We start from the raw sequence: 17759 nt of genomic DNA, 5'->3' as shown, positions 1-17759 counted from the left end.
CTGCTGTCCCTCTCCTCGGGGAGTGCCTGTCTTGCAGGATACAGACAAGTGCCTCATGGGGGATACAGCAACAACAGAGGGATGTGGGGCTCTGAGATTGGGCTGGTCCCAGCAAGCTTATATAGCATGGGGTCTGGTATGGTGCACCACAAGAGCACCAAGTACTCAATCAGGAGTTGGAGGTGAGCATTGAAGCATTCTGGCAACTAGCTGATCACCCAAGGGTCTGCCTCAGTGTGAGCACCTCTGTGCCCCAACCTCACATTTCCTCAATTCCTGGGCCCAGGCTTCAGGCTTTCAGTTCCTCCACATGTTGCCCAACCCAACATAGTGAACACTTTTTCCTCAAACATTCTAGGTTTTCTGAGTCATTTGGCTGGCTATGAAAAAAGAGCTACTCTTTTCAGCTCAGGCTAGCTCAGGCCCGGTCATTCCAGCCCTGGCTGCCCCAGCGCTAAGCAGGTCATTGAGCAGCGGGAGGCTGGAACTAGAGTTTGTGGCTGCTACCATCTTGTGTCCCCTTCTCCCATTTAGTGGCTAGAAGCACACTGGGAAACTGCCTGTTAGCAATTTTTATGGGGCAGGTATAAGTGTCACAAACTCCTTCAGCTTTTTTCTGCAAGTGTCTTAATTTCAACCCTAATTTTTGAAGAACAGTTTTGCTGAATTTAGAATTCTTATTGCAGGATTTTTCTTTTAGCCCCTTGAATATATCAGCTCATTGCCTTCTGGCCTCTAAGGTTTTGGATGAGAAATTTGTTGATAATCTTATTGAGGATCTCTTGTATGTGACAAGTTACGGTTTTTGAGATTTTCGTGTTTGACTTCCTACGTTCTGATTGCATTGTGTATCGATAGGGGTCTTTTTGAGTGTATCCTTCTTGGAGTTTGTTGAACATCTTGGATTTGTAGATTCATGTCTTTTATCAAATTGGTTATTTATTTATTTAGTTATTTAAGTATTCTGTCTTTCCATTTTTCTTTGCATTCTGAGATTTCCAAAATGAATGTGTTGCTCTGCTTCATGGTATCCCACAGGTCCCTTAGGCTATTCATTTTTCTTCTTTTCCTCAGACTTGATAATTTCAGTTGTCCTGCTTTTGGATATGCTGATTCTTTTTTCTGCTTGCTCAGAGCTGCCTTTGAATCCTTTTGTAGTGTATTGTTCATTTCAGTTGTTGTACTTTTCATCTCCGTAATTTCTTTTTGGTTCGCTTTTTATAATTTCTGTCCCTTTGCTGATATTCTCATTTTGTTCATGCATTGTTTTCCTGTCTTTACTCTTAGTATCTTTGAGATAAAGTTTTTTAAAATCTTGGTCTAGTGGCTGGGTGTGGTGACTCACACCTGTAATCCTAGCCCTTTTGGAGGCCGAGGCAGGCGGATCACTTGAGGTCAGAAGTTCAAGACCAGCCTGGCCAACATGGCAAAACCCTGTCTTCACCAAAAATACAAAAAAAAAAAAAAACCAAAGAAAGAAAACAAAACTAGCTGGGTGTGGTGGCACACACCTGTGGTTCCACCTACTTGAGAGGCTGAGGCATGAGAATCACTTGAACCTGGGAGGCACAGGTTGCAGTGAGCTGAGATCGCACCACTGCACTCCAGCCTGGGTGACAGCAAGACTGTCTCAAAAACAAAAAACAAAAAACAATTCGTCTAGGAAGTGCAACAGGTGGACTTCAGGTATATTTTCTGTGGACTTTTTGTTCTTTCCTTTTTTGTTTTGTTCCCCAAAAAACAAGTGCAACTCTAAGACCTCTAAGTAATCATTTCAGATGGTTTGTGTTGAAACAATGGCAGCCAGCCTCTGTGCCTGTACTCATCAGTCAGAATTAGCAATCAGCTAGCTGTCAGAACAGAGAATCTTGATGTTGGGGGGACGTGGTCCTTATTGCCCACCTGTCTCCAGAAGCTGTACCAGAAACCTGTATTGCTGTCTCCATAGCTGCCTATCATTGCATGGGCAGGTTGGGAGTGTGCGTGTCAGAAATCGGTAACAGTAGCAGTTATGGCATTGGAGGCTGAAATTGTTAAGCGTAGAAGTTCAGATTGACTCTAGAGTTCCAGGATACTTACATCTGATTTGGCTAGTACATTTTTTGTCTTGGTATAGAAGTGGATTCCTGGCGTTTTCTATTCTCCCATCTTCCCTGATACCCTTTTCTTTTTCATCTTCATCGTCTTTGTTTTTGTCTTTCTTCTTTGTCCTGTTCGTCATCTTTGTTTCTTCATCCTCCTTGTCCTCCTCCTCTTTGTCCTCCTCCTTCTGCTCTGCTGCTGCCGCCACCATGCATTCTTAATAATATTTTTTGTGTACTTTGGAATTAAATAATGTACACATTTGAAAGAATGGGTTTTTTTTTTGACCTCAGTTACAGGATTTTATGATTTTTTTTCTCAAAGGTCTTGTTACTTAAAAATAAGCTCAGTGGCTCATTCCTGTTATTTCAGCACTTTGCGAGGCTGAGGCAAGAGGATCACTTGAGCTTAGGCGTTTTAAAATTAGACTGGGCAATATCATGAGACTTCATCTCTATAAAACAAAACAAAAATAACCAAGTGGCAGATTAATACCCTTGAAACTCCAGCAATATAATGGAAATTTCATTATATTAATGGTTAAATTGGCAGAAAATCAGAAGTTTATTATATATTACATATAGTATATAATATAGTTTATTATATACATACATATACTATATATATAAACATGTGCATATGTTTTTATCATATTTTAAGTAGAAAAAGCATGTAAGAGTTACTTGTTGGCAAAAAGTAGAGAAAACTATTAGTACAAATTGAGAATTCCTAATCCAAAACTCTAAAATTTGAACTGCCACAAAGTTTGAGATCTGAGTGCCAACATGGTGCTCAAAGAAGTACTCATTGGAACATTTCAGATTTTGGATTATTGAATTAGAGATCTTCAACTGGTAAGTATATAATGCAGATACTCCAAAGTGTGGAAAAACCCAAAATCTGAAACACTTCTGCTTCCAAGCATTTCAGATAGGGGATACTTAACCTGTATATTTTAATCTGTAATGTTATTTAATACTATATTTAAATTAACATTCTTAGTCAAACCTATAAAAGTGGTAAACTTACTGAGTATTCACTTCTCCTTAAAATCAAATACTGTTTGTAGTATTGAAGTACTGCCATTGTTTTTTAAATGGATACTTAGTGGTGTTAAAGTAAATAGCAGTAGAAGCACATAGTGTAATTTATAAGAAGCCTCACCAAGATAGAAGAATTCCTGCAGTATTATGTTTTCTTACATGTATTTCACCTTATATTTCAGTATTAGGTTGTGCATATTTACCCTGAAAGAGAAGCAGCAGAAGAAAATTCATATGTGTATGCCTACAAAATATAAAAATCAGTGTTTTTGAAAACACTATATTTTAATAGATTTTTTATGTATTAACAGTAGGAAACTTTACATTTGACAGCCCTCAAATTGGGAATTACTTGTCTAATCTTCTGTTTATTACCTTATCTTGATTTAGTAGTTAGTAGCTTCATGGCTGTAAAATACTTTTATTTTACATGACATAATATTTAGTGTTTATGTCTTCATAAATACTGTCCCTCATGAATTTACATATTTGTGTTTATTATAACAAAGAAATCTTTGTATCTCATGGTTTATTACTTTATAAATCTTTATAAGGGTTTCTGTTGTGTACTCTAGTAAAATAAAAGCATTATATAAATACTTGATAAAGATTTAATAACAAATCTGGTACACCTGTGATAATTTACTTTTTTCTCCTAAGTGTAATTTATTGTCTTATTTGTATTTTAATTTACTATTCAACTTATTTTTGTGTTATGACATGTAAATTAATTCCATTGGAATCAAGAGATCTTCCCACCATAGCTGCCTGTGTAGCTGGGACCACAGGTGTGCACCTCAGCACCCACCTAATTTTAAAATGTATTTTTTATAGAGATGAGGTCTTGCTATGTTGCCCAGGCTGATCTAAGACTTCTGGGCTCAAGCTGTCCTGCCAACTCAGCCTCCCAAAGTATTGGAATTACAGGCATCAGCCACCACGCCCAGCCTTCCCTCTTATAATTAGGAAATTCAGCTTGTCATTTGGTTAAGTTTCATTTCTGTTTAGGTGAATTTATTTTTACTATTTTATGCACTGCCATTCATCATCTTGGATAATTAGCATTTTACCATCATATTAAAAAATATTAGTGTACTGGCCAACTTTTTGACTTTCAGACTGTTTTTATATCAGGTAATCTACATGTGTTGGGCAATTATTTTTGACCATTCTCTCTAACTTGGTTTTCTAGTTGAAACATTGTAGTCGGTATATACATGACTTATTTCCTTCACTCATCAAGAATTTGGATCCCGTACCACTTAGACATCTACTTAATCTGGTCTCAGCTCTTGAGCCAAGTGTTCATACTGAACAGGTAATACATTAAAAACATAATAGTTTTTTTTTTCCCGTTAAGTGAAAATTTCTTTGTGATTCAGATAATTTAACTTTCATTTTATTGTCTTGGCATTTCAGTTTGACAAAAAGGATATTAAATTTGTTAGTGTTGCCTGGAATTCTCGAACTGAAATCTCTCCCTCTCTTTTTTTAGACACTGTACTTGGCATCCATGTTAATTAAAGCACTGTGGAATAATGCACTAGCAACTAAGGCTCAGTTGTCTAAACAGAGTTCTTTTGCATCTTTATTAAATACGAATATTCCCATTGGAAATAAGAAAGGTTAGTAGTGTCATGTATTTTGAAGTAAATTGTTGAGAGCTTCTCACTCAGATTTGAAGTGTTTTCTGCTAATACATTCAATTCAATCTTTATTTTAAAATAAGTGTGGGATGGGTAGAAGAGTACATATAAAAGGATTAATACTGTGATTAGTTCGTGTTTTGGTTTACCTTTTAAGTGAAGGATAGTGATAAAGTCTTTATAGTTACTATATTTTCTCAGCTTTGGTTATCTTTTTTTTTAAACAAAAGTTTTTGAGATTTCATTTTGTAAACAAGTTTTGTTTCAGAAATAATTTTAAGAGTAGAACATAATGATTCAGTTATCTTTTTGTGTTTTCTGCTTCAAATTTTCTGCCATGTCAGGTGCTTTGTGGGTTGTTTTTTTTTTTTGAGATGGAGCGTCGGTCTGTCGCCCAAGCTGGAGTGCAGTGGTGCGATCTCAGCTCAATGCAAGCCGCATCTCCCGGGTTCACGTCATTCTTCTGCCTCAGCCTCCCGAGTAGCTGGGACTACAGGCGCCCGCCACCATGCCCAGTTAATTTTTTTTGTTATTTTTAGTAGAGACAGGGTTTCACCTTGTTAGCCAGGATGGTCTCGATCTCCTGACCTTGTCATCCATCCGCCTCAGCCTCCTAAAGTGCTGGGGTTATAGGCGTGAGCCACTGTGCCCGGCCAGTGGGTATTTTTTTATTTTTTTTAACATATATAGCTTTCAAGGGCTTTCTGAAACATTACTTGAACTCAGTTTTTGTATCCTGACAACGTATACTACCCCTCTCTTAGGCTTTTCTGTGCAGGCACCCCCAACAACTACTGTAGGTGATGGGGACTTAACCTTATTGCAGGTTTCTCCACCTGTATCTTGTTGATTATGTAATATGAACAACTGATTCGCTGTCTCAAAGAAGCTCAGTCACTTAGAATGTTTGTCTCCTGTTTTTTCCTTTTCCTTCAGAGGAAGAAGAGCTTAGAAGAACAGCTCCATCACCTTGTAAGTTGAGCCTTAGAAATTCATGGCAACATGACTTAGTTTTTGTATAGTGATTTTCTAGAGTTCATTGATTTTACATAATAATATATTTGTACCAGTCATAAAGTTCATTTTGAGATGTAAACCTTTAACATATTCGTGTTACCCATTTTTCTTAAAATCATAAACATGTTGACTTTTAATTGAAATATATTACATCTTCTTTAGAAATCATGAGCAAATGTTAACATATTTAGAGATTTTATTTTTGGCTACTTACCATAAAGCTTTGGTAACTAGGTCAAGGAATCAAATGATAATATCATTCTGTTAAGTCTATGTTAATATAAATTAGAAGTAAAAACAAAAAATATATTTTATATAGGGTCACCTGCAGCTAGTCCTCAAAGCAGTGATAATAGCGATACACATCAAAGTGGAGGTAGTGACATTGAAATGGATGAGCAGCTTATTAATAGAACCAAACATGTGCAACAACGACTTTCAGACACAGAGGTATGAAAATAGGTTTTTCTTCTTTTAAAGGCATTTTTGGCTTTCTGGCGTGTTTATCATTTGAATTGGGTATATATACATAATTCATGTTTGGGCTTGTCCTCTCCTTTACATAATATTTTTGATGTCCTTTGAGTTTTTAATTCCATTTTGTATTGTTCAAAGGAGTATAACAAGACTGACAGCCTTTTTAAGAAGTACAGTTTATTAATGTTGGTTACCTTTTTTCTTACAGGTTTAAATATTTATTTAAATCTGTTTGTTTCAAAATACAGGAATCCATGCAGGGAAGTTCTGACGAAACTGCCAACAGTGGTGAAGATGGAAGCAGTGGTCCTGGTAGCAGTAGTGGGCATAGTGATGGATCTAGCAATGAGGTCAATTCTAGCCATGCAAGCCAATCAGCTGGGAGCCCTGGCAGTGAGGTACAGTCAGAAGACATTGCAGATATTGAAGCTCTCAAAGAGGAAGATGAAGACGATGATCATGGTCATAATCCTCCCAAAAGCAGTTGTGGTACAGATCTTCGGAATAGAAAGTTGGAGAGTCAAGCAGGTATTTGCCTGGGGGACTCCCAAGGCACGTCAGAAAGAAATGGGACAAGCAGCGGAACAGGAAAGGACCTGGTTTTTAACACTGAATCATTGCCATCAGTAGATAATCGAATGCGAATGCTGGATGCTTGTTCACACTCTGAAGACCCAGAACATGATATTTCAGGGGAAATGAATGCTACTCATATAGCACAAGGGTCTCAGGAGTCTTGTATCACACGAACTGGGGACTTCCTTGGGGAGACTATTGGGAATGAATTATTTAATTGTCGACAATTTATTGGTCCACAGCATCACCACCACCACCACCACCATCACCACCACCACGATGGGTAAGCCTACTTCAAAATAAATATTCAGTTCATATTTCCTTTAGGGAAGTATTATATCCTATGTTTATTCAATTTGCAATTCTGTATCAGTGCTATTCATTAGTATAGTGCAAACTATAAATGTAAGCTACAAATAGATAATTTCAAGTTTTCTGTTGGGCACATTTAAAAACACAAAATGAAGCAGGTTGTTGGCCATGCACGGTGGCTCACACCTGTAATCCCAGCACTTTGGGAGGCCGAGGCAGGTGGATCACTTGAGGTCAGGAGTTTGAGACCAGCCTGAACAACATGGCGAAACCCCATCTCTACTAAAAATAGAAAAATTAGCTGGGCATGGTGGTGCACGCCTGTAATCCCAGCTATTTGGGAGGCTGAGGCAGGAGAATCACTTGAACCTGGGAGGTGGAGGTTGCAGTGAGCTGAGATCACACCACTGCACTCCAGCCTGGGCAACAGAGTGAGACTCAAAAACAAAACAACAACAATAGAAAACCAGGTTGTTAATTTTAATCATGTTTTTTTTTGTTTGTTTGTTTTTTGTTTTTTGTTTTTTTTTGAGACGGAGTCTCACTCTGTCGCCCAGGCTGGAGTGCAGTGGCGCAATCTCGGCTCACTGCAAGCTCCGCCTCCTGGGTTCACACCATTCTCCTGCCTCAGCCTCTCCGAGTAGCTGGGACTACAGGCGCCTGCCACCACGTCCGGCTAATTTTTTTGTATTTTTAGTAGAGACAGGGTTTCACCGTGGTCTCGATCTCCTGACCTCGTGATCCGCCCGCCTCGGCTTCCCAAAGTGCTGGGATTACAAGTGTGAGCCACCGCGCCCAGCCAGTTTTAATCATGTTAAACCAATAATATCCACAATGCCATTTCCACATGTAATAAGTATAAAAATTAGTAAGGTATTTCCTTTTTTTCTTACCAAGTCTTCAATATTTAGTGCATATTTTATAGCACTTCTCAATTTAGACAAGCCACCCTTTAATTCTTTAAAATATGTATTCATTTATTTATTTATTTTTTTCTTCTTCTTTTTTTCTTTGAGACAGGGTCTCGCTCTGTTGCCCAGGCTGGAGTGCAGTGGCACGATCTAGGCTCACTGCAACCTCCACTTCCCAGGCTCAAACAATTTTCATGCCTCAGCCTCCTGAGTAGCTGGAATTACAGGCACTCACCACCATGCCTGGCTACTTTTTTTGTATTTTTAGTAGAGATGGGGTTTCACCATGTTGACCAAGCTGATCTTGAACTCCTGACCTCAGGTGATCTGCCCGCCTCGGCCTCCCAAAGTGCTGGGATCACAGGTGTGAGCCACCAGGCCCGGCCTTTTTATTTATTTATTTTTTGAGTTGGAGTCTCGCTCTGTCGCCGAGGCTGGAGTGCAGTGGCACAATCTCGGCTCACTGCAACCTCCGCCTCCCAGGTTCAAGCGATTCTTCTGCCTCAGCCTCCTGAGTAGCTGGGACTACAGGCGCCCCCCACCCCCTGCCCATGCCTGGCTAATTTTTGTATTTTTAGTATGATGGGATTTCACCATATTGGCCAGGCTGGTCTTGAACTCCTGACCTTATGATTCGGCCTGCCAAAGTGCTAGGATTCCAGGCGTGAGCCACTGCGCCTGGCCTTTTTTTTTTTTTTTTTTTTTTTTTTTTTAAAGAGACAGGGTCTTACTTTGTCACCTAGGCTGTAGTGCAGTGATGTGATCATAGCTCACCATAGTCTCAAACTCTTGGGCTCAAGCAATCCTCCTGCCTCACGTTTCTGAGTACTTGAGACTTAAGGTGTGTGTTGCCACTCCTAGCTAATTCTTAATTTTTTTTTTTCATAGGGACAGAGTATTGCTATGTTGCCCAGGCTGGTCTTGAACCCTAGACCTCAGTCCTTTTGCCTCAGCCTCCCAAAGCTCTGGGATTACAGGCCCGAGCTACTTATACCCAGCCTAGACCTTCCATGTTTTATGTGTGTAATGGTCACATATGGCTAGTTGGTATATTGGATAACACAGGATTAGATTTTCAACTTCTTGCAATAAATGCCTAAAAAAGATATGAGTGCTTATGGAAACTTTCCTAAATTGTGATTAAGAAAGGGAAATTTTACACATCTCCTAATTTGAGGGTATTTAAAAGGGTAAGCTCCAGCATAAAACTTTTTGGTTATCTGTGAAATATACCAAATATGTGATTCTGTCACTTACTGGTGGTATTATGATGGGCAAAATAATTAATTTTTCTTCATTTTTTTCATCTATAAAATGGGAACAATAATCCTAGTGCTTTGGAGGCTAAGGCAGGAGGATCGTTTGAGGCCAGGAGTTTGAGATCAGCCTGAGCAACATAGTGGGGCCCCGTCTCTACAAAAATATTAAAAACTCTAGCCAGGCATGGTATCGCACACCTGTCGTTCTAGATAATTGGGAGGCTGAGGTGGAAGGATTGCTTGAGTCCAGGAGATCAAGACTGCAGTGAGCTATGATTGCACCACTACACTTCAGCCTGGGCAATAGAATGAGACTCTGTCTCTAAAAATAAAATGGGCACAATAGTATCTATCTCATGGTTTTATTGTGAGGATTTCCTGGGCTAACTAATGTGATTGGCACACAATAAGTGCTCGGTAAGTGTTAGCCGCATATTTATTATTGTCGTTACGAGTGATAGTATGTGAGTTTATGGTGAATCGTGGATATGCCCTTTATCAGATTGAGTTTTACTATCTTCGACAATTTGTCAGATCTTCCAGAATTCAATTATTAGGGTGAACTACATATCTATACATATTACTTCTTTATTTCCTTTGCTTTTTAATTCTTATCACTGATGCATCTGAGATTAAGGAAGTGTTTTTCAGGATTGGCATTTTGGGCCAGATAATTAAAAAAAAATTTTTTTTTTTTTAAACATAGTCACACTCTGTTCTTCAGGATGGAGTGCAGTGGCACGATCTTGGCTCACTGCAGCCTCCACCTCCCAGGTTCAAGTGATTCTCCTGCCTCAGCCTCCCGAGTACCTGGCATTATAGGCATCTGCCACCATGCCCCAGCTAATTTTTGTATTTTTAGTAGAGACAGGGTTTCACCATATTGGCCAGGCTGGTCTTGAGCTGCTGACCTCAAATGATCCGCCTGCCTCGGCCTCCCAAAGTGCTGGGATTACAGGTGTGAGCCACCATGCCCAGCCTTGGGCCAGAACATTTTTTTTTTTTAATTTGAATTTATAGCAATGTTAATGTTGCCCTGTGCATTGCAGAATGTTTGCCAGTATACTGAGCCTTACATCTAGATTGCACTAGCATCTCCTCCGTTTTGACAACCAAAAATATCTCTAGATATTTCCAGATTTCCCCCAGGGGCCTAAATTCACCCCTGATTGAGAACCACTGGCACACTGTCTTGTATTATAGATGCAAACATTCACAGTTGTCCCCAGCACAGCTCATGATGAAGACAAAGCAGTTAGTTTGTTACAAAACTGAGGTGCAGTATATTCAGTTTGGCACACTGCAAATCTTAGTTTTGACACCTGTACCCATTCCATACCTCACAAGACCTAATGATTTAATTTTTCATTTTAGCTCTTTTCATATTCTGTGTATTAATTGTACTACTTGTGAGTCTCTAAATCAACCCTGAACTTCATGTTATTTTTCGATTTTTTAAATCATTTTGTCGTTATGACCGGTAACAGTGTGTTTTAGAAATGAATACTTAATTTGGGTTTGTTTAGTTAGAAGTTCCCCAATTAATATTAAGTCCATCAAGACTGCATCCTTAAATTGAAATTTTTTTTGGTTTGATTCTACAGTTGTAAAAAACCATACTTTTTATAGTTTCACATTTTATAGACTTTGTATAAAATAATATGTAAATAGTGAATATTAGTGATCTTGCCTAAAATTGTTCTTTGAATTTGTTCTAATGAGGTGTGTTAATAGGCCCGGTAATAAGAGTGTATATACGAAAATTATTTAATAATTCTGACAGTGTGAAGTTTTCAGTTTCGTAAAGCTCTCAACGTTCCAGATTGTTAATAAGCAGATGTCAGTTTGTTTCTAAGTGTATTTGTAAGTTTAAGAGAGGTATTTTTTGTGGTTCACAAATTACATTTACATTTGTAATTACTAACTTTGTGCCTTTCTCTGTTTTGTAGGCATATGGTTGATGATATGCTAAGTGCAGATGATGTCAGTTGTAGTAGCTCCCAGGTTAGTGCAAAATCAGAAAAAAATATGGCTGATTTTGATGGTGAAGAATCTGGATGTGAAGAGGAGCTAGTTCAGATTAATTCACATGCAGAACTGACATCTCACCTCCAACAACATCTTCCCAATTTAGCTTCCATTTACCATGAACATCTTAGTCAAGGTAAGACTCTAAGTAAAATACATTACCTTGTTCACAACAGGAATAATTTATCTTACTTTGTTGAAAGGCCTCAATAGTTAAGGTTATGGTACTTAAATGTTTTTGTCAAAATAACTTCCATATGGTAGTTTTTTTTCCCAAGGGTATTAAATTATTATAAATAGTCCATCATGAATATAAATAAGTCCTGCAGTTCTATTGAGCTATTCAGTGGGGAAAGAAAATATATAGCAATAATGTAATAATTAAAGCTCTATATTTTAGAAAATATATGGTTGTATTAGAATTTATATTCAGAAATCCTAGGACCTAAAAGTAATAGGAAATCACAAAAGATAAAATTATATGATTCCATTTATGTGATATATCTAGAATAGGCAAATCTGAAGGCAGAAGGTTAGTGGTTGCTTGGGGTTAGGGAAGGGTAGGAGGGAATAAGGAGGGGCGAGTTTGAGAAATGATTGTTCAAGTCTAAATCAATCTTAAAATAATAGGACATGACCAGACATGAAAGAATGGAGGATGGAGGAAGGTAAAGAGTAGTAGGGAATTAATAAGTAAAGCAAGAAAAAAATAAGAAAGTGAAAAACAGTTTTAGAATTGGCAATTTAAAGGCCTTTAACCTCTTGTTTGGTTGGTATCATCAACATATGCTGGCCTAGTAAATGGGTTTTGGAATGCCAGTACATTATAAGTAAACCTGATGGATTAGGTTTATGCTAAGAGGCCGTAAACACACTTAGAAACACAACTTGTGGACCTTGGCAACAATTTACTGATTTGTACATGTTTTTTGTACATGATCTGTCTAGGTTAAGTTATTTTGGCTTATTTTATTGTTGTGCTATTGTGGTTGAGAAAGGAATAGGTTAGATTGAGGTCATCTGACTGAATGTGATGCCATATTTGTAAATTTTTATCATCCTTTTCTCAAATTTTCCTTTAATCAATATTTTACGTATTTTTTACTGCATGGAGTTAGAAATTGAACAAAATGGTTTTCTTTTCACAACCCATTGTAGACAGAATAAAATGATAGTATATGTTAATGCTTTCCAAATCTACCTTGTTTTATGTTTTTAGTACTAGAAGACCTCCTCCAACACAGTAAGACAGTCAATTTAAAAATGGGCAAAAGTGTCGATCAGATATTACATAAAAGATGATATATAGAAATGGTCAACAAGGGCTGGCCACGGTGGCTCACACCTATAATCCCAGCACTTTGGAAGGCTGAGGTGGGCAGATCACTTGAGGTCAGGAGTTCGAGACTAGCCTAGCCAACCTGGTGAAACCCCATCCCTACTAAAAATACAAAAAAAAAAAAAAAAAAAATAGCTGCGTATGGTGGTGCTCGCCTGTAGTCCCAGCTACTTGGGAGGCTGAAGCAGGAGAATCACTTGAACCCAGGCAGTGGAGGTTGCAGTGAGCCGAGATCACGCCACTGCACTCCAGCCTGGATGACAGAGTGAGACGCCGTCTAAAAAAAAAAGGAAATGGCCAGTAAGTACACTCTCAGTGTCTCTTGTCATCTGGTAAATGTAAGTTAAAACCACAGTGAGGTGCTACTACATACCTATTGAAATGAGTAAAATTAAGGACTGATACTATCAAGGATTGACATTAGAATGTGGAGCTGGAACTGTCATATCTTGCTGTTGAACATAAAATATAATCACTTTGGAGAACTGTGTGTTAGTCCATTATTGTGTTGCTATAAAGAAATGGCCTGGTGTGGTCTCACATCTGTAATCCCAGCACTTTGGGAGGCCGAGACAGGTGGATCACCTGAGGTCAGCAGCTCGAGGCCAGCCTGGCCAACATGGTGAAACCCCGTTGGTGCTAAAAATACAAAAATTAGCTGGGCATGGTGGCAGGCACCTGTTGTCCCAGCTACTCGGGAGGCTGAGGTAGGAGAATTACTTGAACCTGAGAGGCGGAGGTTGCAGCGAGCCAAGATCATACCACTCCACTCCAGCCTGGGCAACAGAGCGAGACTGCATCTCAAAAAAAAAAAAAAAAAAAAGACCTGAGTTTGGGTAGTTTATAAACAAAAGTGGTTTATTTTGACTCACAGTTCTGCAGGTTGTGCAAGAAGCGTAGTGCCAGCATCTGCTTCTGGTGAGGGCCACAGGAAGCTTACAATCATGGAAGAATGTGAAGGGGGAGCAGGGGTCTCATGGCGAAAGTGGAAACGGGGGGTTGAAGGGGTGCCACTCTCTTCTCAACAACCAGATCTCATCTAAACTCAATGTGAGAATTCACACTATGGTGAGGACAGCATGAAAACATTCATGAGGGATCTGCTCTCATGACCCAAACGCCTCCTACTAGGCTCACCTCCAACACTGGAGGTCACATTTCAACATGAGATTTGGAGGGGACAAAACATTCAAAATGTATCAAACTGCTTTATCACAAAGTTAAATATATACCTACCATATGACCCAGCAGTTTTTTTGCCCTAGGTTTTTACCCAAGAGAAATGAAAACATGTCTGCCAAAAGATTTGTTCATGTGTGATGCTTTATTCAGAAGGCCTTCCAACTGGAATTAACTGGTATATTCACATAGTGGAATTTTGCTGATCAGGAGAAAGGAAAGAACTACAGACACATCCAACATCATGGATGAATATTGAAAAACATCATTCTGAGCAAAAGAAGCTAGAAGTAGAAAAAAGTACATACTATGTATTACTTAAGTGCAGTTCTAGAACAGTCAAAAGTAATTTTTAAGGAAAGAAAGCTCCTCAATCATTGCCTAGGGCTTGAGGGTGGGGATTGATTGTAAAGGATCACAAGGGGACTTTTTAGGGTGATAGAAATGTTCTCCATCTTGATTATATATGTATTTTAATAAAATTATGAAAGCGAAATACCAAAACAATCCCCCCACCCATCCAAAAAAAAAAAAAAAAGCCACAGACTAGAAGAAATATGTGAAAATTAATATATCTAAGAAATGGATTGTATTTGGAATATAAAATAATTTCATAACTCAATAGTAAAACAACCCAATTAAAGAGTGGCAAATTACTTATTTCACCAAAGAGGTATACACATGGCTAATAAGCATACGAAAAGATTCTTAACATCATTAGTCATTAGGGAAATGGAAATTAAAAACCTCAATGAGATTCCACCACATACCTATTAGAATGGCTGAAATTAAAAAGAGTGACAGTACTACAGTGTTAGGGAGAATATGGAAGAAAGGGACTGATGCGCTCATACACTGCTGATGGGAATGTAAAATGGCACAACCTCTTTGGAAATCTTTTCAGCAGTTTTCTTTTAAACATACATAATACCTTATGACTCAGCGATGCCAATCCTCAGTATTTACCCAAGAGAAAGGAAAGGAAATTACGCAAAACTTGTTACACAGATGTTTATGGTAGTTTTGTTAATAATAGCGTAAAACTAGAAACTATCCAAATGTCCTATTACTGGTGAATGTCTAAACAAAATGTAGTATTTCTATAATAGAGTCTTTTAATTTGAATGTTTCGGGTAAATTATCTCCAATAAAAATAGTGTTAACTTTTTTTTTTAAATATAGGGATTATAAAAGATTATATAGGACATTTAGAGGAATGTCTGGTTAAATAATTATTTCAAACATGTTGTCTTATTCACACTTCGTTTCAAGTATTTATGTACAGTTCTGTTGACGTGAAAATATTAATCATTATAAATAGCAAAGAGACTATAGAAAGGAAATAATTTCACTTTAGCCTTATCAAATCTAAATGGCACTATTCTTTTCTCCTCCTAAGTATTGTGTCATGCTGGGTGCAGTGGCTTACCCTTGTAATCCCAACACTTTGGGAGGCTGAGGAAGGAGATTACTGGAGGCCACAAGTTCAAGACCAGCCTGGCCAACATAGCGAGACTCAGTCTCTATTTAAAAACAAAAAACAAACCAAAATATTGTGCTAATGTGTTTTTATTTTATGATCTGAGAAAAATAATTGTATACTTTTCTTTGGATTTGCTAACCATATGAATGCTATAATCAGTCAGCTGCATTTCTCTATAGTGTGCTGTTTTTTTTTTTTTCTCTTCAGGACCTGTAGTTCATAAACATCAATTCAACAGTAATGCTGTTACAGACATTAATTTGGATAATGTTTGCAAGAAAGGAAATACTTTGTTGTGGGATATAGTCCAAGATGAAGATGCAGTAAGTTATTTAATAGAGCCAGAAGACTAAGAAATTTCAGCAAGATGCAATTAGGATTAATAGTAATTTTATATACATTTTTTGTAGGTTAATCTTTCTGAAGGATTAATAAATGAAGCAGAGAAACTTCTTTGTTCGTTAGTATGTTGGTTTACAGATAGACAGATTCGAATGAGATTCATTGAAGGTTGCCTTGAAAACTTGGGAAACAACAGGTAAAGAGGAATTTAAAAATTTTTAATGCAGTAGTCTAAGTATTTGGGTGTGGGGGGACATTCTTGTTGACTAGGTGTGATTTTTTTATACTGTTTTATATACGTGTATTAATCTGTTTTTTAGTAATTATAGTTTTCATATCAAATTTAGAGGCTTCTTCCTGACATGGTTCATATTTTAGCACTCAGTATTGTTCTTTTCAGCACCTTTCACCATTCTTTGTTAGATCCACCCAACAGAAACAAAAAAATTACTATCTTTTTGATTCTGGAAACACCTTGGTGATTACTCTGTTTTCAAATTGCAGTTAAATGTTGTTGAACTGTCTCATAAAGGATGCTAAATAAGTTAAGTGAAATTTTACTTAAGCTACAATGTAAACACTTTGATATTAGTATTGTTCTTCCATTTAGGTGTATCTTTTAATGTCTCAGCATTTGTAGTACATAAAAGACTAGGTTAGTAACTCATCAGATTGTATATATTAGATATGTATAGTTCTTTGTCATACCTCAAAGTGTTTTTGTTTTTTTTTTTTTTTTAAACAGGTTAGTGTTTTTTCTCTTGTTTGAATTCTGCCTCATATTTATGTACTTCTCATTGGGACTCAGTTGATTATACATTTCTTGATTTTCAGTGTTCTTCCATGGATACAGTTTCATCTTTCCCTTGACCTATACCGCTTTGATAGTGTTCCATTCTCTAATGTAGTAAAAATATGATTCTGGTGTGTATGTTGACAGTTCAGTTATTAATATATTGTTTTCCGCTCACATCTGTGTAGGCCTGCTATGATTGTCTAATTTTACCGAATAAGTGCTTGAAAATATTTTTTCCCCAATTGAATTTTAAAAGGACATGCTGTATTTCATTTTCTTTTTTTGGTTCTTTAAAGGGCAGTACGTTGAACGCCTACGGTAGAAAAATTCCTTGTTCATGCACATATAAGAAACCACTAATAGAACTTTGTAAATGGATCAGTTGCCTCCTTTGGTACTCATTCTTTGTTTTTTTGGACATGGAGTCTTGCTCCATCGCCCAGGCGGGAGTGCAGTGGTGTGATCTTGGCTTACTGCAACCTCTGCCTCCCGCATTCAAGGGATTCTCCCACCTCAGCTTCCTGAGTAGCTGGGATTACAGGCACCTGCCATCATGGCTGGCTAATTTTTGTACTTTCGTAGAGATGGAGTTTCACCATGTTGGCCAGGCTGGTCTCCAACTCCTCACCTCAGGTGATCCTCCTGCCTCAGCTTCTCAAAGTGCTGAGATTACAGGCGTGAGTCACTGCGCCTGGCCGGTATATATTCTTTGAAAAGAATTCTTTCAATGGCTGCATGATATGTCATCATTTACTAGGTTTTATAACAGTTAATCGTAAAATGTTAATTTTCTTTTAAAAGTCTTTGTGGAAACACAAATTTTAATAAGTGGTTCAATAATTTGTACTCTCCATATGTGCATCTGCATACCCTATGACCCAGTAATTCCTCTTCTAAGTATATGCCTAACAAAATACCCCTGGTGATCAGCCAAAGGCGGAGTCAAGAATGCTAACAGCAGCCCTGTTGAAAATAACTAGGCCAGGCGCGGTAGCTAATGGCTATAATCCCAGCACTTTGGGAGGCCAAGGTAGGTGCATTGCATGAGCCCGGGACTGAGACCAGCATGGGCAATGTGGTAAAACCTCGCCTCTACAAAAAATACAAATAAAAGTATCCAGATGTGGTGATGTGTGCCTGTAGTCCCAGCTACTTGGGAGGCTGAGGTAGGAGGATTGCTTGTTCCTGGGGAGGTTCAGGCTGCAATGAGTCGTGATCACGTCACTGCACTGCAGCCCTGAGCAACAGAGTGAGACCTTGTTTCTAAAT

The 17759-nt window shown here is 38.0% G+C and overlaps 1 protein-coding gene across 3 annotated transcripts in view; it reads left to right on the top strand.

The window, feature by feature from the left end:
- Positions 1–17759, top strand: part of USP34 (ubiquitin specific peptidase 34) — a 288791-nt gene that overhangs the window by 119886 nt on the left and 151146 nt on the right. For all 3 annotated transcript variants that reach the window (XM_030827871.1, XM_030827873.1, XM_030827872.1), the window contains exons 11-18: positions 4318–4443; positions 4621–4750; positions 5708–5743; positions 6108–6238; positions 6514–7124; positions 11273–11487; positions 15560–15675; positions 15763–15890. In XM_030827871.1, coding sequence (XP_030683731.1) covers positions 4318–4443; positions 4621–4750; positions 5708–5743; positions 6108–6238; positions 6514–7124; positions 11273–11487; positions 15560–15675; positions 15763–15890 — 1493 coding nt within the window. The remainder of the gene's footprint in view (positions 1–4317; positions 4444–4620; positions 4751–5707; positions 5744–6107; positions 6239–6513; positions 7125–11272; positions 11488–15559; positions 15676–15762; positions 15891–17759) is intronic.

Source organism: Nomascus leucogenys, chromosome 14 (genome assembly GCF_006542625.1).
Source record: "Nomascus leucogenys isolate Asia chromosome 14, Asia_NLE_v1, whole genome shotgun sequence".
NCBI lineage: Eukaryota > Metazoa > Chordata > Mammalia > Primates > Hylobatidae > Nomascus > Nomascus leucogenys.
This window is presented reverse-complemented; position numbering and strand designations above follow the sequence as displayed.